At 44.7% G+C, this 23,597-nt stretch overlaps 2 protein-coding genes across 5 annotated transcripts in view; one reads left to right on the plus strand and one right to left on the minus strand.

Annotated features, from left to right (window-relative positions):
- c2h1orf35 (chromosome 2 C1orf35 homolog) lies at positions 1-14,197 on the minus strand. 3 transcript variants are annotated; one of them, XM_037532394.1, is made up of 8 exons: positions 13,832-14,197; positions 6,372-6,519; positions 5,908-5,953; positions 5,710-5,789; positions 4,835-4,907; positions 3,428-3,504; positions 2,307-2,507; positions 1-893 (listed from the first exon to the last, which is right to left on the minus strand). In XM_037532394.1, the coding sequence occupies exons 1-8, from the start codon at positions 13,926-13,928 to the stop codon at positions 617-619; spliced, it is 999 nt and encodes a 332-aa protein (XP_037388291.1). In that variant the 5' UTR covers positions 13,929-14,197; the 3' UTR covers positions 1-616. The 3 variants fall into 3 exon arrangements, with proteins under 3 accessions (XP_037388291.1, XP_017542527.1, XP_037388296.1); XM_017687038.2 differs by having other exon boundaries at positions 2,307-2,441; positions 13,832-14,194; XM_037532399.1 differs by lacking the exon at positions 13,832-14,197 and adding an exon at positions 13,491-13,764.
- The window catches only part of guk1a (guanylate kinase 1a), a 22,322-nt gene continuing 11,847 nt past the window's right edge, over positions 13,123-23,597 (plus strand). Inside the window, exon 1 of one of the 2 annotated variants that reach the window (XM_017687041.2) lies at positions 13,123-13,299. In XM_017687041.2, the coding sequence (XP_017542530.1) occupies positions 13,275-13,299 (25 nt within the window). In that variant the 5' untranslated portion in view covers positions 13,123-13,274. Of the gene's footprint in view, positions 13,300-15,987; positions 16,127-23,597 lie in introns of those variants that run through there. The other variant, XM_017687040.2, reaches the window with a different exon arrangement.

The following is a 23,597-nucleotide window of genomic DNA, read 5'->3' on the forward strand; positions in this document are numbered from 1 at the left end:
GAGGGACGTCTGGTTCCCATCACCACCACTGTGAGGAGCTTTTAGAGGGACGTCTGGTTCCCATCACCACCACTGTGAACGGCTGTGACTCGGTCAGTTTATCTAGAACAGGGCGTTTCACACCGAACAGCTCGGAACCGCTCTGATTACGTCTGAACCCGATAATTCTGCAGATGATCTGTAAACTGAGTGGACACTTGTGTTCTGAAACTTTCTGACCGACTTCTGTAACATGATCATATTAAAGTAACACAAACTGGGTTAAAACGAGTAAAACGCTCTTCAGCAGAGACGCAGACCGCCTCGTTCTCTCTGGTCGATGGATGTATGGAATGAATAACGTGGATGAAATGACGTAGAGAGATGAAGATTCCCAGCATCTCTTTATCCCTTACAGTTAAACAGGCTGTTACTGTGCCTTTAAGACGTATGCAAACGAGCTCTGCTCTGATTGGCTGTGCCTTATTTAAAAAAGCAGTCTGGTCTGAAATACTCCTTATAAAGGTCAGTGTGAGTGGGCGGGGCTAAACCGCTGTCGGCTGAATGGACAGATGGTCAGTAAACATGTCGCTGCTCTCTGATTGGCTGAGACGGTGAACCGGCGGCCGATTGGCCGTCAGTCGTCCGAGTCCGTGTCGTGACGCCGTCTCCGCAGTGGAGACTGTCGGTTGCCATGGCGAACCCCATCCGAGGATGAATCGGAGTCGTGGCGTCGGCGGGGTCTGGGCGAGGGGGCGGGGCTGCATCGGCGGGGGCGGTCCTGAGAGGGAGGGGAGGGGCTCCTGCGGTTGACCTTTGAACCCCAAGCTGAATGGCTGTCAGGAGTGGCGGCTCCACTCTGACTGCAGCGTGATGGATGAACACCGCGGCGGTCACTACGGTCCAGTCTGAGTCTGAGAGAGAGAGAGAGAGGAAGAGAGGGAGACAGAGAGAGGGAGAGAGAGAGAGACAGACAGAGAGAGGGAGAGAGAGGGAGACAGACAGAGAGAGGGAGAGAGGGGGAGACAGACAGAGAGAGGGAGAGAGGGAGACAGACAGAGAGAGGGAGAGAGAGAGAGAGACAGATAGACAGAGAGAGAGAGAGAGAGAGGGAGAGAGAGAGAGACAGACAGACAGAGAGAGAGTGTGAGAGAGAGACAGAGAGAGACAGAGAGAGAGAGAGGGAGAGGGAGAGAGACAGAGAGAGAGGGAGAGAGAGAGAGAGAGGGAGAGAGAGACAGGGAGAGAGAGACAGACAGAGAGAGTGAGAGAGAGACAGACAGAGAGAGAGAGAGAGAGGGAGAGAGAGACAGAGAGAGAGAGAGAGAGAGAGGGAGAGAGGGAGAGAGAGAGAGAGACAGACAGACAGAGAGAGAGAGAGAGAGAGAGAGAGAGAGAGTGTGAGAGAGAGACAGAGAGAGGGAGAGAGAGAGAGACAGGGAGAGAGAGACAGACAGAGAGAGAGGGAGAGAGAGAGAGAGAGGGAGAGAGAGACAGGGAGAGAGAGACAGACAGAGAGAGAGAGAGAGAGAGAGAGAGAGAGAGAGAGGGAGAGAGAGACAGACAGAGAGAGAGAGAGAGAGGGAGAGAGAGACAGAGAGAGAGAGAGAGAGAGGGAGAGAGAGAGAGAGAGGGAGAGAGAGACAGACAGAGAGAGACAGAGAGAGAGAGAGAGAGAGAGACAGAGAGAGAGAGGAAGAGGGAGAAAGAGAAAACAGAGAGAGAGATGTGCGCTAATTAATATATTAGTATATCATGAATATATTAATATCTATTTTAAATATTTCCGTGTGATAAATAAACATGACTGATCTTTAATATTAAAGAAAACAGGCTCATTAATATACGACGATAAGCTCTGAACAGCCAGCGGTTCAGTTCAGTCAGATCATAACTGATATGACTATAATAGTAATAATAATACTAATAATAATAGTTATAATAATAATAATAACTCTCTCTACAGACGAACGCTGAGAGGAAGGACAGACCTGCGGACCTTTAACCCCACTCAGCCTGCAGGGCCTCTGATCTGATCAGTGTAATGGAGCTGAAACAGATCAGAGACGTGGAGCAGCAGCGCCCCCTTCAGTGGGAATGAGCTCGTTACAGCTCAGACAGCAGCATTACACTCCTCACTCCTCCACCCCGAGCCCACCCTGAGCCCAGCCTGAGACCACCCTGAGCCCACATCGTCAGCACTATAGCTGCTGTCAGAGGCTCATTTAGACCTGAACTCCATCACAGCAGCTTCATCCGATTCCCTGAGTCTCAAAGCCCAGTGTTTCCACCGACGGGGACCCAGAGACAGTAACACGACGCGCTACCTCTTACTGTCGGTGTCGGACTCAGAGTCACGGTCGGAGGACGCGCCTCTCCTGCGCCGCTGCTTCTTCTCCTTTTTCCTCTTCTTCTCCTTTTTGCTCTTCTTCTCCTTTTTGCTCTTCTTGTGGCTGTCGCTTCTGAACGGGTGAAACGAGACACACATAAGCCCCTTATATACGTCCTGCAGCGGATCACTGCTCCAACTGTGAGAAGATCATAGGACAAGTGCTCATTTACCGGGTTTATCTAATCAGCACCACGCTCAAGGGCACGTTCACCTATTTACCAAAATGTCCACATGATTACCTGGTTAAGCTGTAATCAGAGCTGCTCACAGTGGTGGTGATGGGAACCAGACGTCCCCCTCTAAAAGCTGCTCACAGTGGTGGAGGTGGGAACCAGACGTCCCTCTAAAAGCTCCTACAGAAAGTTCCTACATGAGATGGTTCTGAATTCACTGCCTGATGACTGAGACGCTGTTTTATGAGAGTTTAGAGAACTTCAACTCCATTCATGGTGGAGGGAGACATGCAGGGCGCTGTGCGGCAAAATAGTCCCCAAAGAAAACTCATTATTCCAGATTTTCCACTGTTTCCCATCATCAACATTCCAGATAAGCTCAGAAGACTCGTGTAGGTTCTCTGGTGGTTCTGGATGGTAAATAAAACGTCTATATCTGTGTTGTTGTCATGGCGACGCCTGGTTCCCATCACCACCACTGGAAAGAGATCTCTCTGTTTACACCTCACACACCGGATTATGGGGAATTTTGGGAAAATGGGTGGAATTGCCCTTTACATTAAACGCTGACACCCTTCACCTTCTTCCTCGTGTGTACTGTGTCTATTGTAGTGCTACACGGCACTTCGGTGTATTCATGTTTATTCATGTGTATTCATGTTTATTCTGACGTCATAATCAGCTCTTTATAAACAGCCTGACTGCAGCCAGTTCAGCTGTTCAGGGCGTGACCTTCCCCGCTGTCTGCGTTGGTGAGGTCAGAGTCCTGAGGCTGTTCTACTCATTCCTCACTGACTCAGGCCTGTGGTCAGGAAGCTCTCTGACCCAAACTACTTTGCTGGTCTGTTCTCTCCTAACAAAACACACAACAACCGAGCAGAACCTTTTCTCCTGCTCCTCTCTCTGGGGGTCCGCGGGCCTCCTCACCGCTGCCTCCTCCCCTCCCGCCTGCCTGTGGTGCTGAAAGACAAGCAAAGAAGGTTACTGACCAACTGCTGCCTGCAGACTGTACAGTAGATCAGACCGAGTTTAATGACTGTAATAACAGCGTCGTCACCGACATGCGCCAGCGTTCCTGCTCTACAGCACAATAACAGCTACTTCAGATTCATTTCAGAGGGTAAATACGGTTCAGTCCTGCAAGATAAGCCTGTTACCTTCATAAAGTCCACGGAGACGTATTTATTGTACTAATTTAGTAGAATATGGAGGGTGTCATCACGGAATACCATCCCGGCTGTGATCTGGTGTCCGTAGATCATCCCAGCCGTGATGTTATTGGTGGTAACTCCCTCCTCGAGTGCTCTGCTGCTTTAATACAGCAGTTAAATAAATACAGTAAGAAATGAATAAACTGGCCGTGAACGCGGCTTTAATATGTTTTAATGTTCAGCTCCTTGCTCCTAATTATAGCTCCTTAACGAGCAGCTCGTTGCTACGTCAGAGTAACGAGCTCCGCCCACTCGCCGCTCAGCCGGCAGTTCGTTCTCCAGCTCTTTACACTAAATTCCCAAACTGTCGTCACCACTGAGCAGCTTTTCAGTCGGCAGCTGTGACAGAAGAACAGCTGAACAACCTGGAATCAGCCAGAAATGAACCCAACACCATTCGCCAGACGTGTCTGACCTTCAGAGTCGGACCAAATCAGACTGAGCCGTAAAACTGAGCCAATATCAGGTTCAGCTCAGTTTGGTCAGTTTGTCCAGATCAGTATTAATGTTGTTTTGTTCCAGCCGGTCTGTAAAGCTTCTTACAGCCCGTTTAGTTTGGCGAATGGTGTTGGGTTCATTTCTGGCTGATTCCAGGTTGTTCAGCTGTTCTTCTGTCACAGCTCCCGACTGAAAAGCTGCTCAGTGGTGACGACAGTTTGGGAATTTAGCGTCGTCTCGTCTTCAGAGTCGGACCAAATCGGCTGTCGGTCAGATGTGGTCTTAACAGGGTCCGTTTTCTGTTTGTGGCAAAGTGAAAACGTTCAAACGGCTCGAGCGTCTCCTACAGCTGTCAGAGTCGTTGCTTAGCAACAGCGTCTCAGCGGAGTGGTACAGTGTTTGTGAATAAACCTGTGATGTTATGGTGAAATAACAGCGCCGTTAGAACGCCTCTCAACCAATCAGCTGGCGTGGATTTTATACACGTATAAACTTTGGATGCCCATGTACGTCTTTTACAGTGAAGACACTTCTGACTGTAGAACAGGAACACAAAGCACCATGAAAAACAACTACAGGACAGTAACCGAGGTACACAGTGTTTAACATGCAGTGCTACAGTCACTCCAGGCTGTACGTACTGTAAACACAGGCAGGCCCATTTTCACTGCCTCCTTCTCCTGCTTGGACAGGACCATCCCTCTGGACCCGGCGCTGTGAACACACACAGAGTGGACACTCAGAGACGCCGACCTCATCAGTGCCTGAATGATCTCACTCCAAAGCTCTACACAGATCCACGAGTTCAGTCGTCACTCTTAACCTTACTGGAGGTTTTATGCTCATCAGTCTAATAATCAATAACCTGAACAGCAGCTCCGCTGTGGGGTCGCCGTGGTTACGACTGACTCAACAACGGAACCAGAACACCCGTCTTTAACAACGAACCCTGCCACGTTGACACTACTGAGGGTTTTTAGGGCGTTGCTGTTATCCCAGGTGGTTGTTAGGGTGTTGCTGTTATCCTAGGTGGTCGTTAGGGTGTTGCTAGGTTATTGCTCTGCTATCCCAGGTGGTTGTTAGGCTGTTGGTAGGTTATTGCTAGGGCATCCCTGGTGGCTGTTAATGGGTTCACACAGTATCCCAATTGGTTACTACTGTATTGCTAGGTGGTTTCAGTGGGATCTATCCATCTATCTATCCATCTATCCATCCATCTATCCATCTATCTGTCTATCTAAGAGGAGCTAGACTTCACTTCTGCTTAACCGTGATTCTGTGGTTTCTGACACACTGTTTAAGGCGGCTGCTGCTGTGTTTAGCTATGCTAATGTACTTTAGTCCACGTTTACAGACTTCAGTGAGTCACGCAGTGTCAGAAACCACATCCTCCAGTGTATCAGAGCCCCCGAACACCTCCACACGGTCTGAGGACCCAAACACGCCGTTAGCATCGTGCTAACATTAGCCTCACAGCTAAACCGCAGACGCTGAACACGTCGTGTTTCATGTTTACCTGGAGCTTCCCAGGCCAGAGATTCTGTCGACGCTTCGCTCCTCCGCGTCTCCGTCTCTCCTGCACACGTCCACTAGATCCTTCGGAGAGAACCCACACGCATCAGCGCATATCTAGAACACTCAGCTCATAAATACAGATTAACATGAGGTTCTGATACAGAGAGTGAAGCCCAGATTAGGACACAAGGAGACGCACCTCCTTCGTGAGCCCGGCCGGCCGCCTCTGGACAGTCTTATGACCCCTGAAGCACAGAAAGACTCTGATTGATAAGATGAAGATTAACGTGACATCATACACTAGTCCAGAACTCTGGGTCTGTGTGTCTGTGTGTGTGGGTTTGTGTGTGTGCCTGTGTGTGTGTGTATACGTGTCTGTGTGTGTATGCGTGCCTGTGTGTGTGTCTGTGTGTGCCTGTGTGTGTGTGTGTCTGTGCGTGTGTGTGTGTATACGTGTCTGTGCGTGTGTGTGTGTATACGTGTCTGTGTGTGTATGCGTGCCTGTGTGTGTGTCTGTATGTGCCTGTGTGTATACGTGTCTGTGTATGCGTGCCTGTGTGTGTGTCTGTGTGTGCCTGTGTGTGTGCGTGTGTGTGCGTGTGCGTGTGTGTATGTATACGTGTCTGTGTGTGTGTGTGTGTGTGTGTGTGTGCGCACACTCACAGCGCAGCCATCATGGCCTCCTGCTCAGCCTCCCTCACGGCTGCCAGCTCCTGCTCTCTGGACGCGGCCGCGGCCTTCTTATCTTTAGCGTACCACGTCAGGTCCCGGCCCTTCTGCCAGCGCCCCACGGGGGCCATGAGGGAGTTCCCTACAACACCAGCAGCCCTCAGTGAGACCCCCAGCACAGAGTACTCAAACACACACACACACACACACACACACACACACACACACACACACAGTACTCACACACCCAGAGTACACACACACACACAGAGTACACACACACACACACACAGAGTACACACACACACAGTACACACACACACACACACAGCTCTGTGCAAGGCCCGTGTGTGTTTACAGCGTTTTCATCTCCAGGGGGTGAAAATCCCTGTTTGTGTTCATTAGTTTAACACACTGGGAATAAACCACACTAATCCGTGCAGGGAATCAGGAACGCTTCACCGTCTGACTGACGGAACAGGCCGTCTCCGTCTCTCTGAACACTGGGCCAACTAACCTAACCTCACTGATTCATTACTTCATTAACACTAACCTCACTAATTCATTACTTCACTAACACTAACCTCATTAATTCATTACTTCATCAACACTAACCTCACTAATTCATTACTTCACTAACACTAACCTCACTAATTCATTACTTCACTAACACTAACCTCACTGATTCATTACTTCACTAACACTAACCTCACTAATTCATTACTTCATTAACACTAACCTCATTAATTCATTACTTCATTAACACTAACCTCACTAATTCATTACTTCACTAACACTAACCTCACTAATTCATTACTTCACTAACACTAACCTCACTAATTCATTACTTCATTAACACTAACCTCACTAATTCATTACTTCATTAACACTAACCTCACTAATTCATTACTTCACTAACACTAACCTCACTAATTCATTACTTCACTAACACTAACCTCACTAATTCATTACTTCACTAACACTAACCTCACTAATTCATTACTTCACTAACACTAACCTCATTAATTCATTACTTCATCAACACTAACCTCACTAATTCATTACTTCACTAACACTAACCTCACTAATTCATTACTTCACTAACACTAACCTCACTGATTCATTACTTCACTAACCTCATTAATTCATTACTTCATCAACACTAACCTCACTAATTCATTACTTCACTAACACTAACCTCACTAATTCATTACTTCACTAACACTAACCTCACTAATTCATTACTTCACTAACACTAACCTCACTAATTCATTACTTCACTAACCTCACTAATTCATTACTTCACTAACACTAACCTCATTAATTCATTACTTCACTAACACTAACCTCACTGATTCATTACTTCACTAACACTAACCTCACTAATTCATTACTTCACTAACACTAACCTCACTAATTCATTACTTCATCAACACTAACCTCACTAATTCATTACTTCACTAACACTAACCTCACTAATTCATTACTTCACTAACACTAACCTCACTAATTCATTACTTCACTAACACTAACCTCACTAATTCATTACTTCACTAACACTAACCTCACTAATTCATTACTTCACTAACACTAACCTCACTAATTCATTACTTCACTAACACTAACCTCACTAATTCATTACTTCACTAACACTAACCTCATTAATTCATTACTTCATTAACACTAACCTCACTAATTCATTACTTCACTAACACTAACCTCACTAATTCATTACTTCACTAACACTAACCTCACTAATTCATTACTTCATTAACACTAACCTCACTAATTCATTACTTCACTAACACTAACCTCACTAATTCATTACTTCACTAACACTAACCTCACTAATTCATTACTTCATTAACACTAACCTCACTGATTCATTACTTCACTAACACTAACCTCACTAATTCATTACTTCATTAACACTAACCTCACTAATTCATTACTTCATCAACACTAACCTCACTAATTCATTACTTCATCAACACTAACCTCACTAATTCATTACTTCACTAACACTAACCTCATTAATTCATTACTTCACAAACTCTAACCTCACTAATTCATTACTTCACTAACACTAACCTCACTAATTCATTACTTCACTAACACTAACCTCACTAATTCATTACTTCACTAACACTAACCTCACTAATTCATTACTTCACTAACACTAACCTCACTAATTCATTACTTCACTAACACTAACCTCACTAATTCATTACTTCACTAACACTAACCTCACTAATTCATTACTTCATTAACACTAACCTCACTAATTCATTACTTCATTAACACTAACCTCACTAATTCATTACTTCACTAACACTAACCTCACTAATTCATTACTTCACTAACACTAACCTCACTAATTCATTACTTCATTAACACTAACCTCACTAATTCATTACTTCACTAACACTAACCTCACTAATTCATTACTTCACTAACACTAACCTCACTAATTCATTACTTCATTAACACTAACCTCACTGATTCATTACTTCACTAACACTAACCTCACTAATTCATTACTTCATCAACACTAACCTCACTAATTCATTACTTCATTAACACTAACCTCACTAATTCATTACTTCATTAACACTAACCTCACTAATTCATTACTTCATCAACACTAACCTCACTAATTCATTACTTCATCAACACTAACCTCACTAATTCATTACTTCACTAACACTAACCTCATTAATTCATTACTTCACAAACTCTAACCTCACTAATTCATTACTTCACTAACACTAACCTCACTAATTCATTACTTCACTAACACTAACCTCACTAATTCATTACTTCACTAACACTAACCTCACTAATTCATTACTTCACTAACACTAACCTCACTAATTCATTACTTCACTAACACTAACCTCATTAATTCATTACTTCATTAACACTAACCTCACTAATTCATTACTTCACTAACACTAACCTCACTAATTCATTACTTCACTAACACTAACCTCACTAATTCATTACTTCACTAACACTAACCTCACTAATTCATTACTTCATCAACACTAACCTCACTAATTCATTACTTCACTAACACTAACCTCACTAATTCATTACTTCACTAACACTAACCTCACTGATTCATTACTTCACTAACACTAACCTCACTGATTCATTACTTCACTAACACTAACCTCACTAATTCATTACTTCACTAACACTAACCTCATTAATTCATTACTTCACAAACTCTAACCTCACTGATTCATTACTTCACAAACTCTAACCTCACTAATTCATTACTTCACTAACACTAACCTCACTAATTCATTACTTCACTAACACTAACCTCACTAATTCATTACTTCACTAACACTAACCTCACTGATTCATTACTTCACTAACACTAACCTCACTGATTCATTACTTCACTAACACTAACCTCACTGATTCATTACTTCACTAACACTAACCTCATTAATTCATTACTTCACAAACTCTAACCTCACTGATTCATTACTTCACAAACTCTAACCTCACTGATTCATTACTTCACTAACACTAACCTCACTAATTCATTACTTCACTAACACTAACCTCACTAATTCATTACTTCACTAACACTAACCTCATTAATTCATTACTTCACAAACTCTAACCTCACTGATTCATTACTTCACAAACACTAACCTCACTAATTCATTACTTCACTAACACTAACCTCACTAATTCATTACTTCATTAACACTAACCTCACTAATTCATTACTTCATTAACACTAACCTCACTAATTCATTACTTCACTAACACTAACCTCACTAATTCATTACTTCACTAACACTAACCTCACTAATTCATTACTTCACTAACACTAACCTCACTAATTCATTACTTCACTAACACTAACCTCACTAATTCATTACTTCATTAACACTAACCTCACTAATTCATTACTTCATTAACACTAACCTCACTAATTCATTACTTCATTAACACTAACCTCACTGATTCATTACTTCACTAACACTAACCTCACTAATTCATTACTTCACTAACACTAACCTCACTGATTCATTACTTCACTAACACTAACCTCACTAATTCATTACTTCACTAACACTAACCTCACTAATTCATTACTTCATTAACACTAACCTCACTGATTCATTACTTCACTAACACTAACCTCACTAATTCATTACTTCACTAACACTAACCTCACTAATTCATTACTTCATCAACACTAACCTCACTAATTCATTACTTCATTAACACTAACCTCACTAATTCATTACTTCATTAACACTAACCTCACTAATTCATTACTTCATCAACACTAACCTCACTAATTCATTACTTCATCAACACTAACCTCACTAATTCATTACTTCACTAACACTAACCTCATTAATTCATTACTTCACAAACTCTAACCTCACTAATTCATTACTTCACTAACACTAACCTCACTAATTCATTACTTCACTAACACTAACCTCACTAATTCATTACTTCACTAACACTAACCTCACTAATTCATTACTTCACTAACACTAACCTCACTAATTCATTACTTCACTAACACTAACCTCACTAATTCATTACTTCACTAACACTAACCTCACTAATTCATTACTTCACTAACACTAACCTCATTAATTCATTACTTCATTAACACTAACCTCACTAATTCATTACTTCACTAACACTAACCTCACTAATTCATTACTTCACTAACACTAACCTCACTAATTCATTACTTCACTAACACTAACCTCACTAATTCATTACTTCATCAACACTAACCTCACTAATTCATTACTTCACTAACACTAACCTCACTAATTCATTACTTCACTAACACTAACCTCACTGATTCATTACTTCACTAACCTCACTGATTCATTACTTCACTAACACTAACCTCACTAATTCATTACTTCACTAACACTAACCTCATTAATTCATTACTTCACAAACTCTAACCTCACTGATTCATTACTTCACAAACTCTAACCTCACTAATTCATTACTTCACGAACACTAACCTCACTAATTCATTACTTCACTAACACTAACCTCACTAATTCATTACTTCACTAACACTAACCTCACTGATTCATTACTTCACTAACACTAACCTCACTGATTCATTACTTCACTAACACTAACCTCACTAATTCATTACTTCACTAACACTAACCTCATTAATTCATTACTTCACAAACTCTAACCTCACTGATTCATTACTTCACAAACTCTAACCTCACTAATTCATTACTTCACTAACACTAACCTCACTAATTCATTACTTCACTAACACTAACCTCACTAATTCATTACTTCACTAACACTAACCTCATTAATTCATTACTTCACAAACTCTAACCTCACTGATTCATTACTTCACAAACACTAACCTCACTAATTCATTACTTCACTAACACTAACCTCACTAATTCATTACTTCATTAACACTAACCTCACTAATTCATTACTTCATTAACACTAACCTCACTAATTCATTACTTCACTAACACTAACCTCACTAATTCATTATTTCACTAACACTAACCTCACTAATTCATTACTTCACTAACACTAACCTCACTAATTCATTACTTCACTAACACTAACCTCACTAATTCATTACTTCATTAACACTAACCTCACTAATTCATTACTTCATTAACACTAACCTCACTAATTCATTACTTCACTAACACTAACCTCACTGATTCATTACTTCACTAACACTAACCTCACTAATTCATTACTTCACTAACACTAACCTCACTGATTCATTACTTCACTAACACTAACCTCACTAATTCATTACTTCACTAACACTAACCTCACTAATTCATTACTTCACTAACACTAACCTCACTGATTCATTACTTCACTAACACTAACCTCACTAATTCATTACTTCATTAACACTAACCTCACTAATTCATTACTTCACTAACACTAACCTCATTAATTCATTACTTCACTAACACTAACCTCACTAATTCATTACTTCACTAACACTAACCTCACTAATTCATTACTTCACTAACACTAACCTCACTAATTCATTACTTCACTAACACTAACCTCATTAATTCATTACTTCACAAACTCTAACCTCACTAATTCATTACGTCATTAACACTAACCTCACTAATTCATTACGTCATTAACACTAACCTCACTAATTCATTACGTCATTAACACTAACCTCACTGATTCATTACTTCACTAACACTAACCTCACTAATTCATTACGTCATTAACACTAACCTCACTAATTCATTACTTCACTAACACTAACCTCACTAATTCATTACTTCACTAACACTAACCTCACTAATTCATTACTTCACTAACACTAACCTCACTAATTCATTACTTCATTAACACTAACCTCACTAATTCATTACTTCACTAACACTAACCTCACTAATTCATTACTTCATTAACACTAACCTCACTAATTCATTACGTCATTAACACTAACCTCACTAATTCATTACGTCATTAACACTAACCTCATTAACTAACTCCATATTCATGCAGAGATCAGAATCTGGACCGGGTCATTTCAGATTAAGACTCCAGGACTTTATCGATTCTGAATTAAGCGCCTTCAGTAAAAACACACGAAACGCTCGAAACCTGAATCTGACCATCAAAGTCCGGTCTAAAACGCATTAGAACGCATTAGAGCTCAAAGCCTGCCATCCCCCCCGCCCCCCGGCGGTCACCCCTCCGGGCCGGACAGGCGGTGCAGGCCTAATTTTGGAGCTGAGCTGGGAGTTAAAGTCCGGCGCGGGGAGGAGGCCGCGGCTCCGAGCGGGTCGGACACAGAGCGGACGGCCGGGCTGAGAGCTGACCAGACTGGCCCCGGAGGGACCGGCGGGCGCTGTGATGAGAGAAAGCGCTACCGGAGCAGGTAAGACGCATCAGCCCGCATTAAAACCATCAGAACCAGTCAAGCCGCTCCTCTTCCACTGTCCGCCGAGCGCGGAGGACACAGTCCAGCCGCAGCCGCTGCGTCCATCCGCGACTTTTATCTGGCACATTAAAGTAACTGCTGGTTTCAGGTCCAAACGAGCCCAGCCTGGTGGGACTTATCCGAAATACCTCCTTCGGCTCGGTTCCGAGCTCCTCCACCCAGCCACACGCTCGGCTAGGACCAAGCTAACGCTGCTCGCTCGAACTTTCCGGTCCACCTTAAATGGTGGCTCGGTAACGTTAACGCCTGACGCGCCGGAACGAGCTGCTGCGCCGTTTAAGGTGGAACGGAAAGTTAGGTTCGGTTGAACAGACAGGTGAGATTTTTTACCACAGTCCTGTGTTAAGTGGGGCCGAGATGTGCCCGTCTGTGAGATAAACAGTGGGATAATCAGTAAGACGGGATCTCGGGGCGCAGACGGAGGCGCTGCGGTGCGAGGCTAGGCTAGGCTAAGCTAGGCTCCCCTTACCCAGGTAGTTCTCCCTGTGTTTGTCCGCTTTAACGTCGGCCCAGTTGAACTGGTCCTGTCCTCCTCTCACGCCTCCGGATCTGGACGAGCCGAACATGGCTGCGTCGGTCGGGTCGGTTCGGCTCGGCTGGTCTGTTTTGTTTAGTTTAGTTAAGTTTGTGCGGCCGTGACGCGGAGCTGCGCTGCACTTCAGCCGCCCGCCGGTAGTTGGAGCTGCAGGGCGCCGCGCATCCGGGTGGAGCGAGGGCGCGAGGGAGCGAGGGCGCAAGATGTAAACACAGCGATTCAGAGTGAAGTCGTTCAGATTTGGACCTTAAAATAGACGCCAGAACCTCCAGAGAACCACCAGAGAACCTACCCCTGCATGTCTCCCTCCACCATGAATGGAGTTGAAGTTCTCTAAACTCTCATAAAACAGCGTCTCAGTCATCAGGCAGTGAATTCAGAACCAGCTCATGTAGGAACTTTCTGTAGGAGCTTTTAGAGGGACGTCTGGTTCCTATCACCACCACTGTGAGGAGCTTTCAGAGGTGCTAGCTAGCTGCTGGTTTCCTGTGGAGCGCCTGTAGACCCCGTTGTGATTGGTCAGCCGTTACGATCTTCAGCGCTGTGGTATCAGCCCGTTACAAAAGCCTGAACGCACTGCAGAACCATCGGGTTTCTGTGGGTCCAGCACCTTCGCTTGGTTTGGTCCAGGACTCCTGGTCTTCCTGAAGGCCTGGGCAGCTCCTGCAGCTTCTTTCAGTGAATAGTTTCCTCTGTAGAGAACTGGGGCTCGATTTGAGACACAGCCCGAGTTCTTCACCGGCCCAGACTGAAGTTGAACGCTTTGGAACCGTTAGTGTGAGTGAGCACAAGCACGCACGCTGTTCTAGAGCCAGCACAAGTCTGCTTAAGAGTCGTAGAACACAGGACCCAGCAAGGAGGAGCGTTCTAGAGCACAAGCACGAGTTATATAACATGTGTTCTAGAACAAAAGAAAGCACGAGCATTCCAGAACACATAGTTGAGTGTAATGGAACATGGCCATTCTAGAACGCAAGTGTGCATAAGTGTTTTTGAACATGTGCAAGCAAGCACGAGCGTTCTAGAACACAAGGGGAAGGGTGCGTGGGTGTTCTACAGCATGTTCTAGAATGCTGGTGTAAGCAAAGCATGAATGTTCTAGAACACAAGAGCAAGAGTACTTAAGTGCTTTAGAGCGTTAGCATTCTAGAACACCGGTGTAAGCATGCATGAGTGCTGCAGAACATGAGCAAGAGTACTTGGCTGTTCTAGAGCTTTAGCGTTCTAGAACGCCAGTGTAAAGAAGCATGAGTGTTCTAGAACACAAAGGCAGACGTGCAAAAGTCGAAGTACACGCGAGTGCTCGCGCCGGAGCTGCGTGCTGTAGAATGCGAGCGCATCTCCTTTGAGCGCCCTCGTTAGGCGCCCTCGAGTGCGCGTGGTGGAGCGCGCCCGGCGCTGCCGTGTTTGTGGGCGGGTTTATCGTCCCTCGTGCTGTTTTTTCACGGTGAGGCTCGCGCTCGGAGCAGTTCCGGCTCCACAGCTCTCACGAGAGGGTCGCGCGGATGCGCCGAAGCTCATTTTACACCTTTATTCATTTCCTTACGACGACGCGCGCGCTTCCGCCTCGGTGACGTCAGGGACGGGCGAAGCGTTAATGGCGCTCGCGGACGAGCGGAACGGCGGAGAGTGAGGGGGGAGGAGAGGAGGAGGAGGATAAGACAGACAGAGAGAGAGAGAGAGAGAGAACAGTAAGAGAGAGAGGAGGAGGAGAAGACAGTGTGAGAGAGAGAGAGAGAGAACAGTAAGATAGAGAGAGAGAACAGTAAGATAGAGAGAGAGAGAGAGAGAACAGTAAGATAGAGAGAGAACAGTAAGATAGAGAGAGAGAGAACAGTAAGATAGAGAGAGAACAGTAAGATAGAGAGAGAGAGAGAGAGAACAGTAAGATAGAGAGAGAACAGTAAGATAGAGAGAGAACAGTAAGATAGAGAGAGAGAGAGAGAGAACAGTAAGATAGAGAGAGAACAGTAAGATAGAGAGAGAACAGTAAGATAGTAAGAGAGAGAGAGAGAGAACAGTAAGAGAGAGAGAGAGAGAACAGTAAGATAGAGAGAGAGAGAACAGTAAGATAGAGAGAGAGAGAGAGAACTGTAAGATAGAGAGGAGGAAGAGGAGAAGAGAGAACAGTAGAATAAGAGAGGAGGAGGAAGGAGAGACAGAGAGAGGAGAGCAGGAGGAAGGAGGAGAGCCTGATGTTCGGGAGGCTGCTGTGCAGAGCTCTATCAGGTCAGATCATCAGCATTACACTCACCCGTGGGGGCTGTGGGGGGCTAGTCCTGCTGTACTGATGGTCTTATTAGCATCTAAAGCTGTGTTGGTGTGTGGACTGGGTGCAGTGGGAGGTGCTGGTGTGTGGACTGGGTGCACTGGGAGGTGTTGGTGTGTGGACTGGGTGCAGTGGGAGGTGCTGGTGTGTGGACTGGGTGCAGTGGGAGGTGTTGGTGTGTGGACTGGGTGCAGTGGGAGGTGTTTGTGTGTGGACTGGGTGCAGTGGGAGGTGCTGGTGTGTGGACTGGGTGCAGTGGGAGGTGCTGGTGTGTGGACTGGGTGCAGTGGGAGGTGCTGGTGTGTGGACTGGGTGCAGTGGGAGGTGCTGGTGTGTGGACTGGGTGCACTGGGAGGTGTTGGTGTGTGGACTGGGTGCAGTGGGAGGTGCTGGTGTGTGGACTGGGTGCAGTGGGAGGTGCTGGTGTGTGGACTGGGTGCAGTGGGAGGTGCTGGTGTGTGGACTGGGTGCACTGGGAGGTGTTGGTGTGTGGACTGGGTGCACTGGGAGGTGCTGGTGTGTGGACTGGGTGCACTGGGAGGTGCTGGTGTGTGGACTGGGTGCACTGGGAGGTGTTGGTGTGTGGACTGGGTGCACTGGGAGGTGCTGGTGTGTGGACTGGGTGCAGTGGGAGGTGCTGGTGTGTGGACTGGGTGCAGTGGGAGGTGCTGGTGTGTGGACTGGGTGCACTGGGAGGTGTTGGTGTGTGGACTGGGTGCAGTGGGAGGTGCTGGTGTGTGGACTGGGTGCAGTGGGAGGTGCTGGTGTGTGGACTGGGTGCACTGGGAGGTGCTGGTGTGTGGACTGGGTGCAGTGGGAGGTGCTGGTGTGTGGACTGGGTGCAGTGGGAGGTGCTGGTGTGTGGACTGGGTGCACTGGGAGGTGCTGGTGTGTGGACTGGGTGCAGTGGGAGGTGTTGGGCGATTAAACGACGCTCTACTGTTATTGTGCTAAACTGTGACCACGTTGTCTTTTGCTGTCTACACTCCAAGTGCCTAAAGGGAGCCCCACCCAGTTTCCAAACATTCCTGAATAATTAACTGGTTTAGATGTTATCAGAACTGCTCACAGTGGTGGTGATGGGAACCAGACGTCCCTCTAAAAGCTCCTCACAGTGGTGGTGATGGGAACCAGACGTCCCTCTAAAAGCTCCTCACAGTGGTGGTGATGGGAACCAGACGTCCCTCTAAAAGCTCCTACAGAAAGTTCCTACATGAACTGGTTCTGAATTCACTGCCTGATGACTGAGACGCTGTTTTATGAGAGTTTAGAGAACTTCAACTCCATTCATGGTGGAGGGAGACATGCAGGGCGTTGTGTGGCAAAATAGTCCCCAAAGAAAACTCATTATTCCAGATTTTCCACTGTTTTCCATCATCAGCATTCCATATAAGCTCAGAAGACTCGTTTAGGTTCTCTGGTGGTTCTGGATGGTAAATAAAGTGTCTATATCTGTGTTGTAGTCATGGCGACGCCTGGTTCCCATCACCACCGCAGTAAAGAGATCTCTCTGTTTACACCTCACACACCGGATTATGGGGAATTTTGGGAAACTGGTGGAGCTCAGTTTCTCCAGCTCATGTCGTGTCACGTTCTATGAACGTGTATCGTAGTGCACTGTTCATGACTGACGTATTAAATGTAGCTCTGCTGGTTTGTTTTCTCTGATCTGATCAGACGTCCGGGTTTAAACTAGAGCTGAGGGTCAGGATACACTCTGGACCAGTGGGATTCTCCCTCTGAGGCTCTGAGATTAGCTGTTTGGGACTTCTGTGAGTTTGAGGTCTTGTTGACTGGAGTCTTCGTCCAGTTCTGTTTATCTCCCCCGCTCGGGCTGCAGGAGGGCTGGCGGAGAAGTGAATGTGAGATTAAACTCCTAGAACTGCGTTCAGAAGCAAAACCACCTGATTATTTATTATATATCGCTGCACTCGCAGCGAAACCTCGTATCTCCAGAACGGGAACTTTACAGGAGAAGGAAAAAACACGCTGTACTGTTGATGTAAGTCATTGGAACCAGAATTTTCTCCGTCATTTTGGGCCGAATTTTCTCAGTCCATCATGGGATTTACACACAATGTCAAGGAGAACCGGCATTTTCAGATTAGGTCATTTATCCCTGCCTGGGTTTCCACTTACAGTAGCCACATCTACGTCCAGCTTGTGTGTCTCAGAACTCGACGTCTTCCCCTCGGCCTTCTTTAATAAGGACATGTGAAGGACGTTTTCCTGAGTCTGACGTCATTTTAAAGCAGTTAATACACAATCACTGCTCACTGCTGCTCATCTCACTCTGACTGGACTCACGGGATGCTGGATGTCATGGTAACGCCTGCAGAAAGCGGTTCTCTGCACATGCCTATCATTTTGGTTCGGTTTACTTGCGGTGAGCATGTAAACGGAGATTTTCCATCAGATTGTTGAGTAGAGTGAGAATAAACACCTCAGTCTTCCTCTGTAATCGGAATGAATTCCGTCAATTTTACGAGGCCGTTTTCCAACCTAGTTACTCTGCCTTTAAAGCTGATGCATGCAAATTAGCAAATTAGCAGTCCAGGCACTCTTTATAACGCCAGTGTGAAGTGGGAGGGGCTAAACTGCGGCATGCTGTGTAGGAGGATATGTGTAACCCTGTTTTTGTGACATCACAAACGATTCAAACCAGCATATGTAAATAAGCTCTGTTCCGATTGCCTGTGCCTTGTTAAAAAAATCAGTCTAGGCACTCTTCGGCATGAGTGGGTGGGGCTACACTGCTGCAGGCCGGATTAACGGGTACTTATAGACGTGTTTGTTTTTGTGACATCACAGAAACCAATTCAAAACACACTGTTTTTATAGCTTAGTGTCTGTGTACGGACTGAACGGTGTGTTATGAAGCTTTAGCATGTTTATTTACTACATCAGTCTCTTTTATTTTAAAGTCTTTTTCCGTGCTATGGGTTCTTTAATGAGTGGGTTCTGGTTGCTAAGCAGTTTGAACTTTGTGTTGGAGCTCCCGTGTCTCCCTGGTTTGGCCTTTGTAACCTTTTTCTGGTTTATTACACTGTAATTACTGTCCTCATGCTCTCTATAGAGCTGCAGTGCGTGTTAGATTAGGACTCAGAGACTAATCTAATACTGGAACTAACCGTGTTCACATGCAGCCTCTCTAACCTCCTGCATGAGGAACTGATTATCGCTCCGTAACCTGTTGGAGCCGCGCGCTCGCTGTCCATTAGGTCAGCAGTCAGAGATGAAACTCTTACTTTGGATGAAATGTCAACAGTAATAAACTAAACAAAGTTCCCAAACACTGCAGTGGGAAAAAGACAAACTAGGAAGGGTTTAAATGGGAATTCCACATATCTTCCCGAAATTCCTGCATATTTCAGTGTTTAAGATGTAAACAGAGTGGATCCAGGGGTTACCGTGACTACAACACAAACACAGTTCCTGTTATTTGGAACAGGAAAGGCTCTTTCCCAAACTGCTGACACAGAGCTGGAAGCAGATAACTTTGTAAATTATCTTTTGTGGTGAGGGACCTGAAACAGCCCCAGCTGATTATCCCCCCTCCACCAAACTTTACTGCTGGCTCTGCAGTCCAGTGGCAGTGCTTTACTCCCCTCCAGCCGACGCTTGGCATTGCGCATAGTGATCCTAGGCTTGTGTGCAGCTACTCAGCCATGGAGACCCATTTCATGAAGCTCAGTTCCTGTGCTGATGTTGCTTCCACAGGCAATCTGGACCTCTGCAGTGAGTGACACCACAGAAGATGGTTGATGTTTAAGAGCTTCAGCACTTGGCAGTTGTGCACGGTCTACTGCTTCGTAGCTGAGTTGTTGTCGCTACTAGATGCTTCCATTTTACAGTAATAGTCATCCAAGTGTGGGTTTATCCACAGGACAATGTTGGATGGTCAATTCTGGGTCACTCCAAATCATCCAAAAGGTATTGGATGGAGCTCCATCACAGAGAGCACAGCTCCACTGCTCCACAGCCCAGTGCTGAGGGAGCTTTATACCCCTCTAGTCCAGTTCACTAATAAGAAGGGTGTCCACAAACTTTTGGACACATTCTCTCTCTCTCTCTCTCTCTCTCTCTCTCTCTCTCTCTCTCTCTCTCTCTCTCTCTCTGTTCTCTCTCTCTCTCTCTCTCTCTCTCTCCCCATATATATATATTTGTGTGTGTGTGTGTGTGTGTGTGTGTGTGTGTGGTATGTTGAAGGGCTCATTTGCATATGGTATCCTTGGTGATATCAGCTTCATGATAATGAATATCAAACTGTGTACTTTGCAGCCCTAAAGTGTCCTAATAATAATGGTGTAATAGGGTGGATTACTCTGTTATTAGGCTAGTATGTGAGGGGGAATCTTCCAGAACCCGCTGGACTGACCTCAGGGCCGGTCAGGGTGGACGTGTGTCTGACTTTGACATGGAAAGGGAGCTGCTGGGACTTTAACACTGACCACATTCAAGAGCCTCTGTCACTCACAGCTGTGGGTGCCCAGTAACTCAGGCCTGTACAGCAGAGCTGCGAACGGCTGCTCGCCCGTCGGGTCATCTGCAGTTCAGTGAAACAGGGTTCAGTGTCCGTTAAAACCAGTGGGATCTTCAGCAGCACCAGTTGGTAAATGTGGTGTTACCATAGAAACGGCTGCTCACCGAATCCCAAACCTCAGCTCATCCACAGTGACCAGTTACTGACTTCTGGCTGTGATGTTGTGCTTGTAAAGCATTGACCCTGAATTCTACCACACGTTACCATGGGTAGTTCTGCTGGACTGCCCGCCGGGCTGGCCTGTGAAACAGCCTGTGAAATTCTGTAGAACGCTCGCATTGTTGTTCTTAGTGTGGTTCCTGGTATAGTTTGGTAGTTTTTGATATGCTTTGGTATATTTTGGTGTAGTTTAGTATGGTTTGGTATGGTTTAGTAGTTCTTGATACGGTGTGGTAGTTCTTGGTACGGTGTGGTAGTTCTTGGTACGGTGTGGTAGTTTGTAGTTTGGTTGTTCTTGGTATGTTTCTGATAAACTAGGTGGCACTGTAAACCTAAATAAGTGAAGCAGTTGTGACCTCATTACTCATCCTCATTAACTGAGCATAGTAGAGAAACTTTAGTTGTTTTTATAACATACTTGTTCTAATAAGGTTTGAGCTTGTGAAGAATCTTCATGGCAGGACCTCGAGCTCTGAATTCTGCCCAGGCGTTATTATGATCGTTATCGTTATTAATATTATTGCTATGTATTTATTATGTGTTTATTGACCAGCGCGACTGATAAATGGGAGGGTGTTGGACGCTGCAGGCAGGTGGATTAACTCTTTCCCGCTGAATTGGATGTTTTGGTGTAATATTCTGTGATTTAAACGCTGGTGTGAAAGATCACGCAGATGGTGCTCCAGCAGGTCCAGCCTCACTCAGTCTGTTACTGTTCACTTTCAAATGTTTCGGAATTTAGTTCACAGTTCAGTCAGGTTGTCAGTAATCAGCACGACACGCTTATGGCCATCAGATCACTGACCGAGTTGTACCATTAGTGTGTGTGTGTGTGTGTGTGTGTGTGTGTGTGTGTGTGTGTGTAAAGCTTCCTCCATTTTTCAGGACGGTGTGAAGGTCCTGCTGTAGGTGCTTCTCCTGGAGCTTTGAGCTGAGAGTCCGTCTGTATCTCTGAACACTGAGCTGCTCTAATCTCTGATATTGACCCAGGAAACTGCTGAGGTGTTCAGGAGTTCAGCAGGTTAACAGCGTTCAGACGGCGTTATTACTCACTAAAGCACCGTCATCACTTCCAGCTGGATCTCCTCAATTAGCCAGAACCCACCTCCTGAAGTACGCTTTTCCAGCAGACTTGTTTGTGTGAGATGTGACTCCACTCCACCAGGGGGCAGCACAATCATGCCAAACAATCAGCACTCAGTGCAGCAGACTGAATGAATAACCGGCTCTAAATGTAGGTATTGTGATATAAACCGAGTCCGTTCTACAGTTTCTCATTAGGCTGAATGAATAACCGACTCTAAATGTAGGTATTGTGATATAAACCGAGTCCGTTCTACAGTTTCTCATTAGACTGAATGAATAACCGGCTCTAAATGTAGGTATTGTGATATAAACCGAGTCCGTTCTACAGTTTCTCGTTAGGCTGAATGAATAACCGGCTCTAAATGTAGGTATTGTGATATAAACCGAGTCCGTTCTACAGTTTCTCATTAGGCTGAATGAATAACCGACTCTAAATGTAGGTATTGTGATATAAACCGAGTCTGTTCTACAGTTTCTCATTAGGCTGAATGAATAACCGACTCTAAATGTAGGTATTGTGATATAAACCGAGTCCGTTCTACAGTTTCTCATTAGGCTGAATGAATAACCGACTCTAAATGTAGGTATTGTGATATAAACCGAGTCTGTTCTACAGTTTCTCATTAGACTGAATGAATAACCGACTCTAAATGTAGGTATTGTGATATAAACCGAGTCCGTTCTACAGTTTCTCGTTAGGCTGAATGAATAACCGGCTCTAAATGTAGGTATTGTGATATAAACCGAGTCCGTTCTACAGTTTCTCGTTAGGCTGAATGAATAACCGACTCTAAATGTAGGTATTGTGATATAAACCGAGTCCGTTCTACAGTTTCTCGTTAGGCTGAATGAATAACCGGCTCTAAATGTAGGTATTGTGATATAAACCGAGTCCGTTCTACAGTTTCTCGTTAGACTGAATGAATAACCGACTCTAAATGTAGGTATTGTGATATAAACCGAGTCCGTTCTACAGTTTCTCATTAGACTGAATGAATAACCGACTCTAAATGTAGGTATTGTGATATAAACCGAGTCCGTTCTACAGTTTCTCATTAGGCTGAATGAATAACCGACTCTAAATGTAGGTATTGTGATATAAACCGAGTCTGTTCTACAGTTTCTCATTAGGCTGAATGAATAACCGACTCTAAATGTAGGTATTGTGATATAAACCGAGTCTGTTCTACAGTTTCTCATTAGGCTGAATGAATAACCGACTCTAAATGTAGGTATTGTGATATAAACCGAGTCCGTTCTACAGTTTCTCATTAGGCTGAATGAATAACCGACTCTAAATGTAGGTATTGTGATATAAACCGAGTCCGTTCTACAGTTTCTCATTAGGCTGAATGAATAACCGACTCTAAATGTAGGTATTGTGATATAAACCGAGTCTGTTCTACAGTTTCTCATTAGGCTGAATGAATAACCGACTCTAAATGTAGGTATTGTGATATAAACCGAGTCCGTTCTACAGTTTCTCATTAGGCTGAATGAATAACCGACTCTAAATGTAGGTATTGTGATATAAACCGAGTCCGTTCTACAGTTTCTCATTAGGCTGAATGAATAACCGACTCTAAATGTAGGTATTGTGATATAAACCGAGTCTGTTCTACAGTTTCTCATTAGACTGAATG

Source organism: Pygocentrus nattereri, chromosome 2, assembly GCF_015220715.1.
Source record: "Pygocentrus nattereri isolate fPygNat1 chromosome 2, fPygNat1.pri, whole genome shotgun sequence".
Lineage (NCBI taxonomy): Eukaryota > Metazoa > Chordata > Actinopteri > Characiformes > Serrasalmidae > Pygocentrus > Pygocentrus nattereri.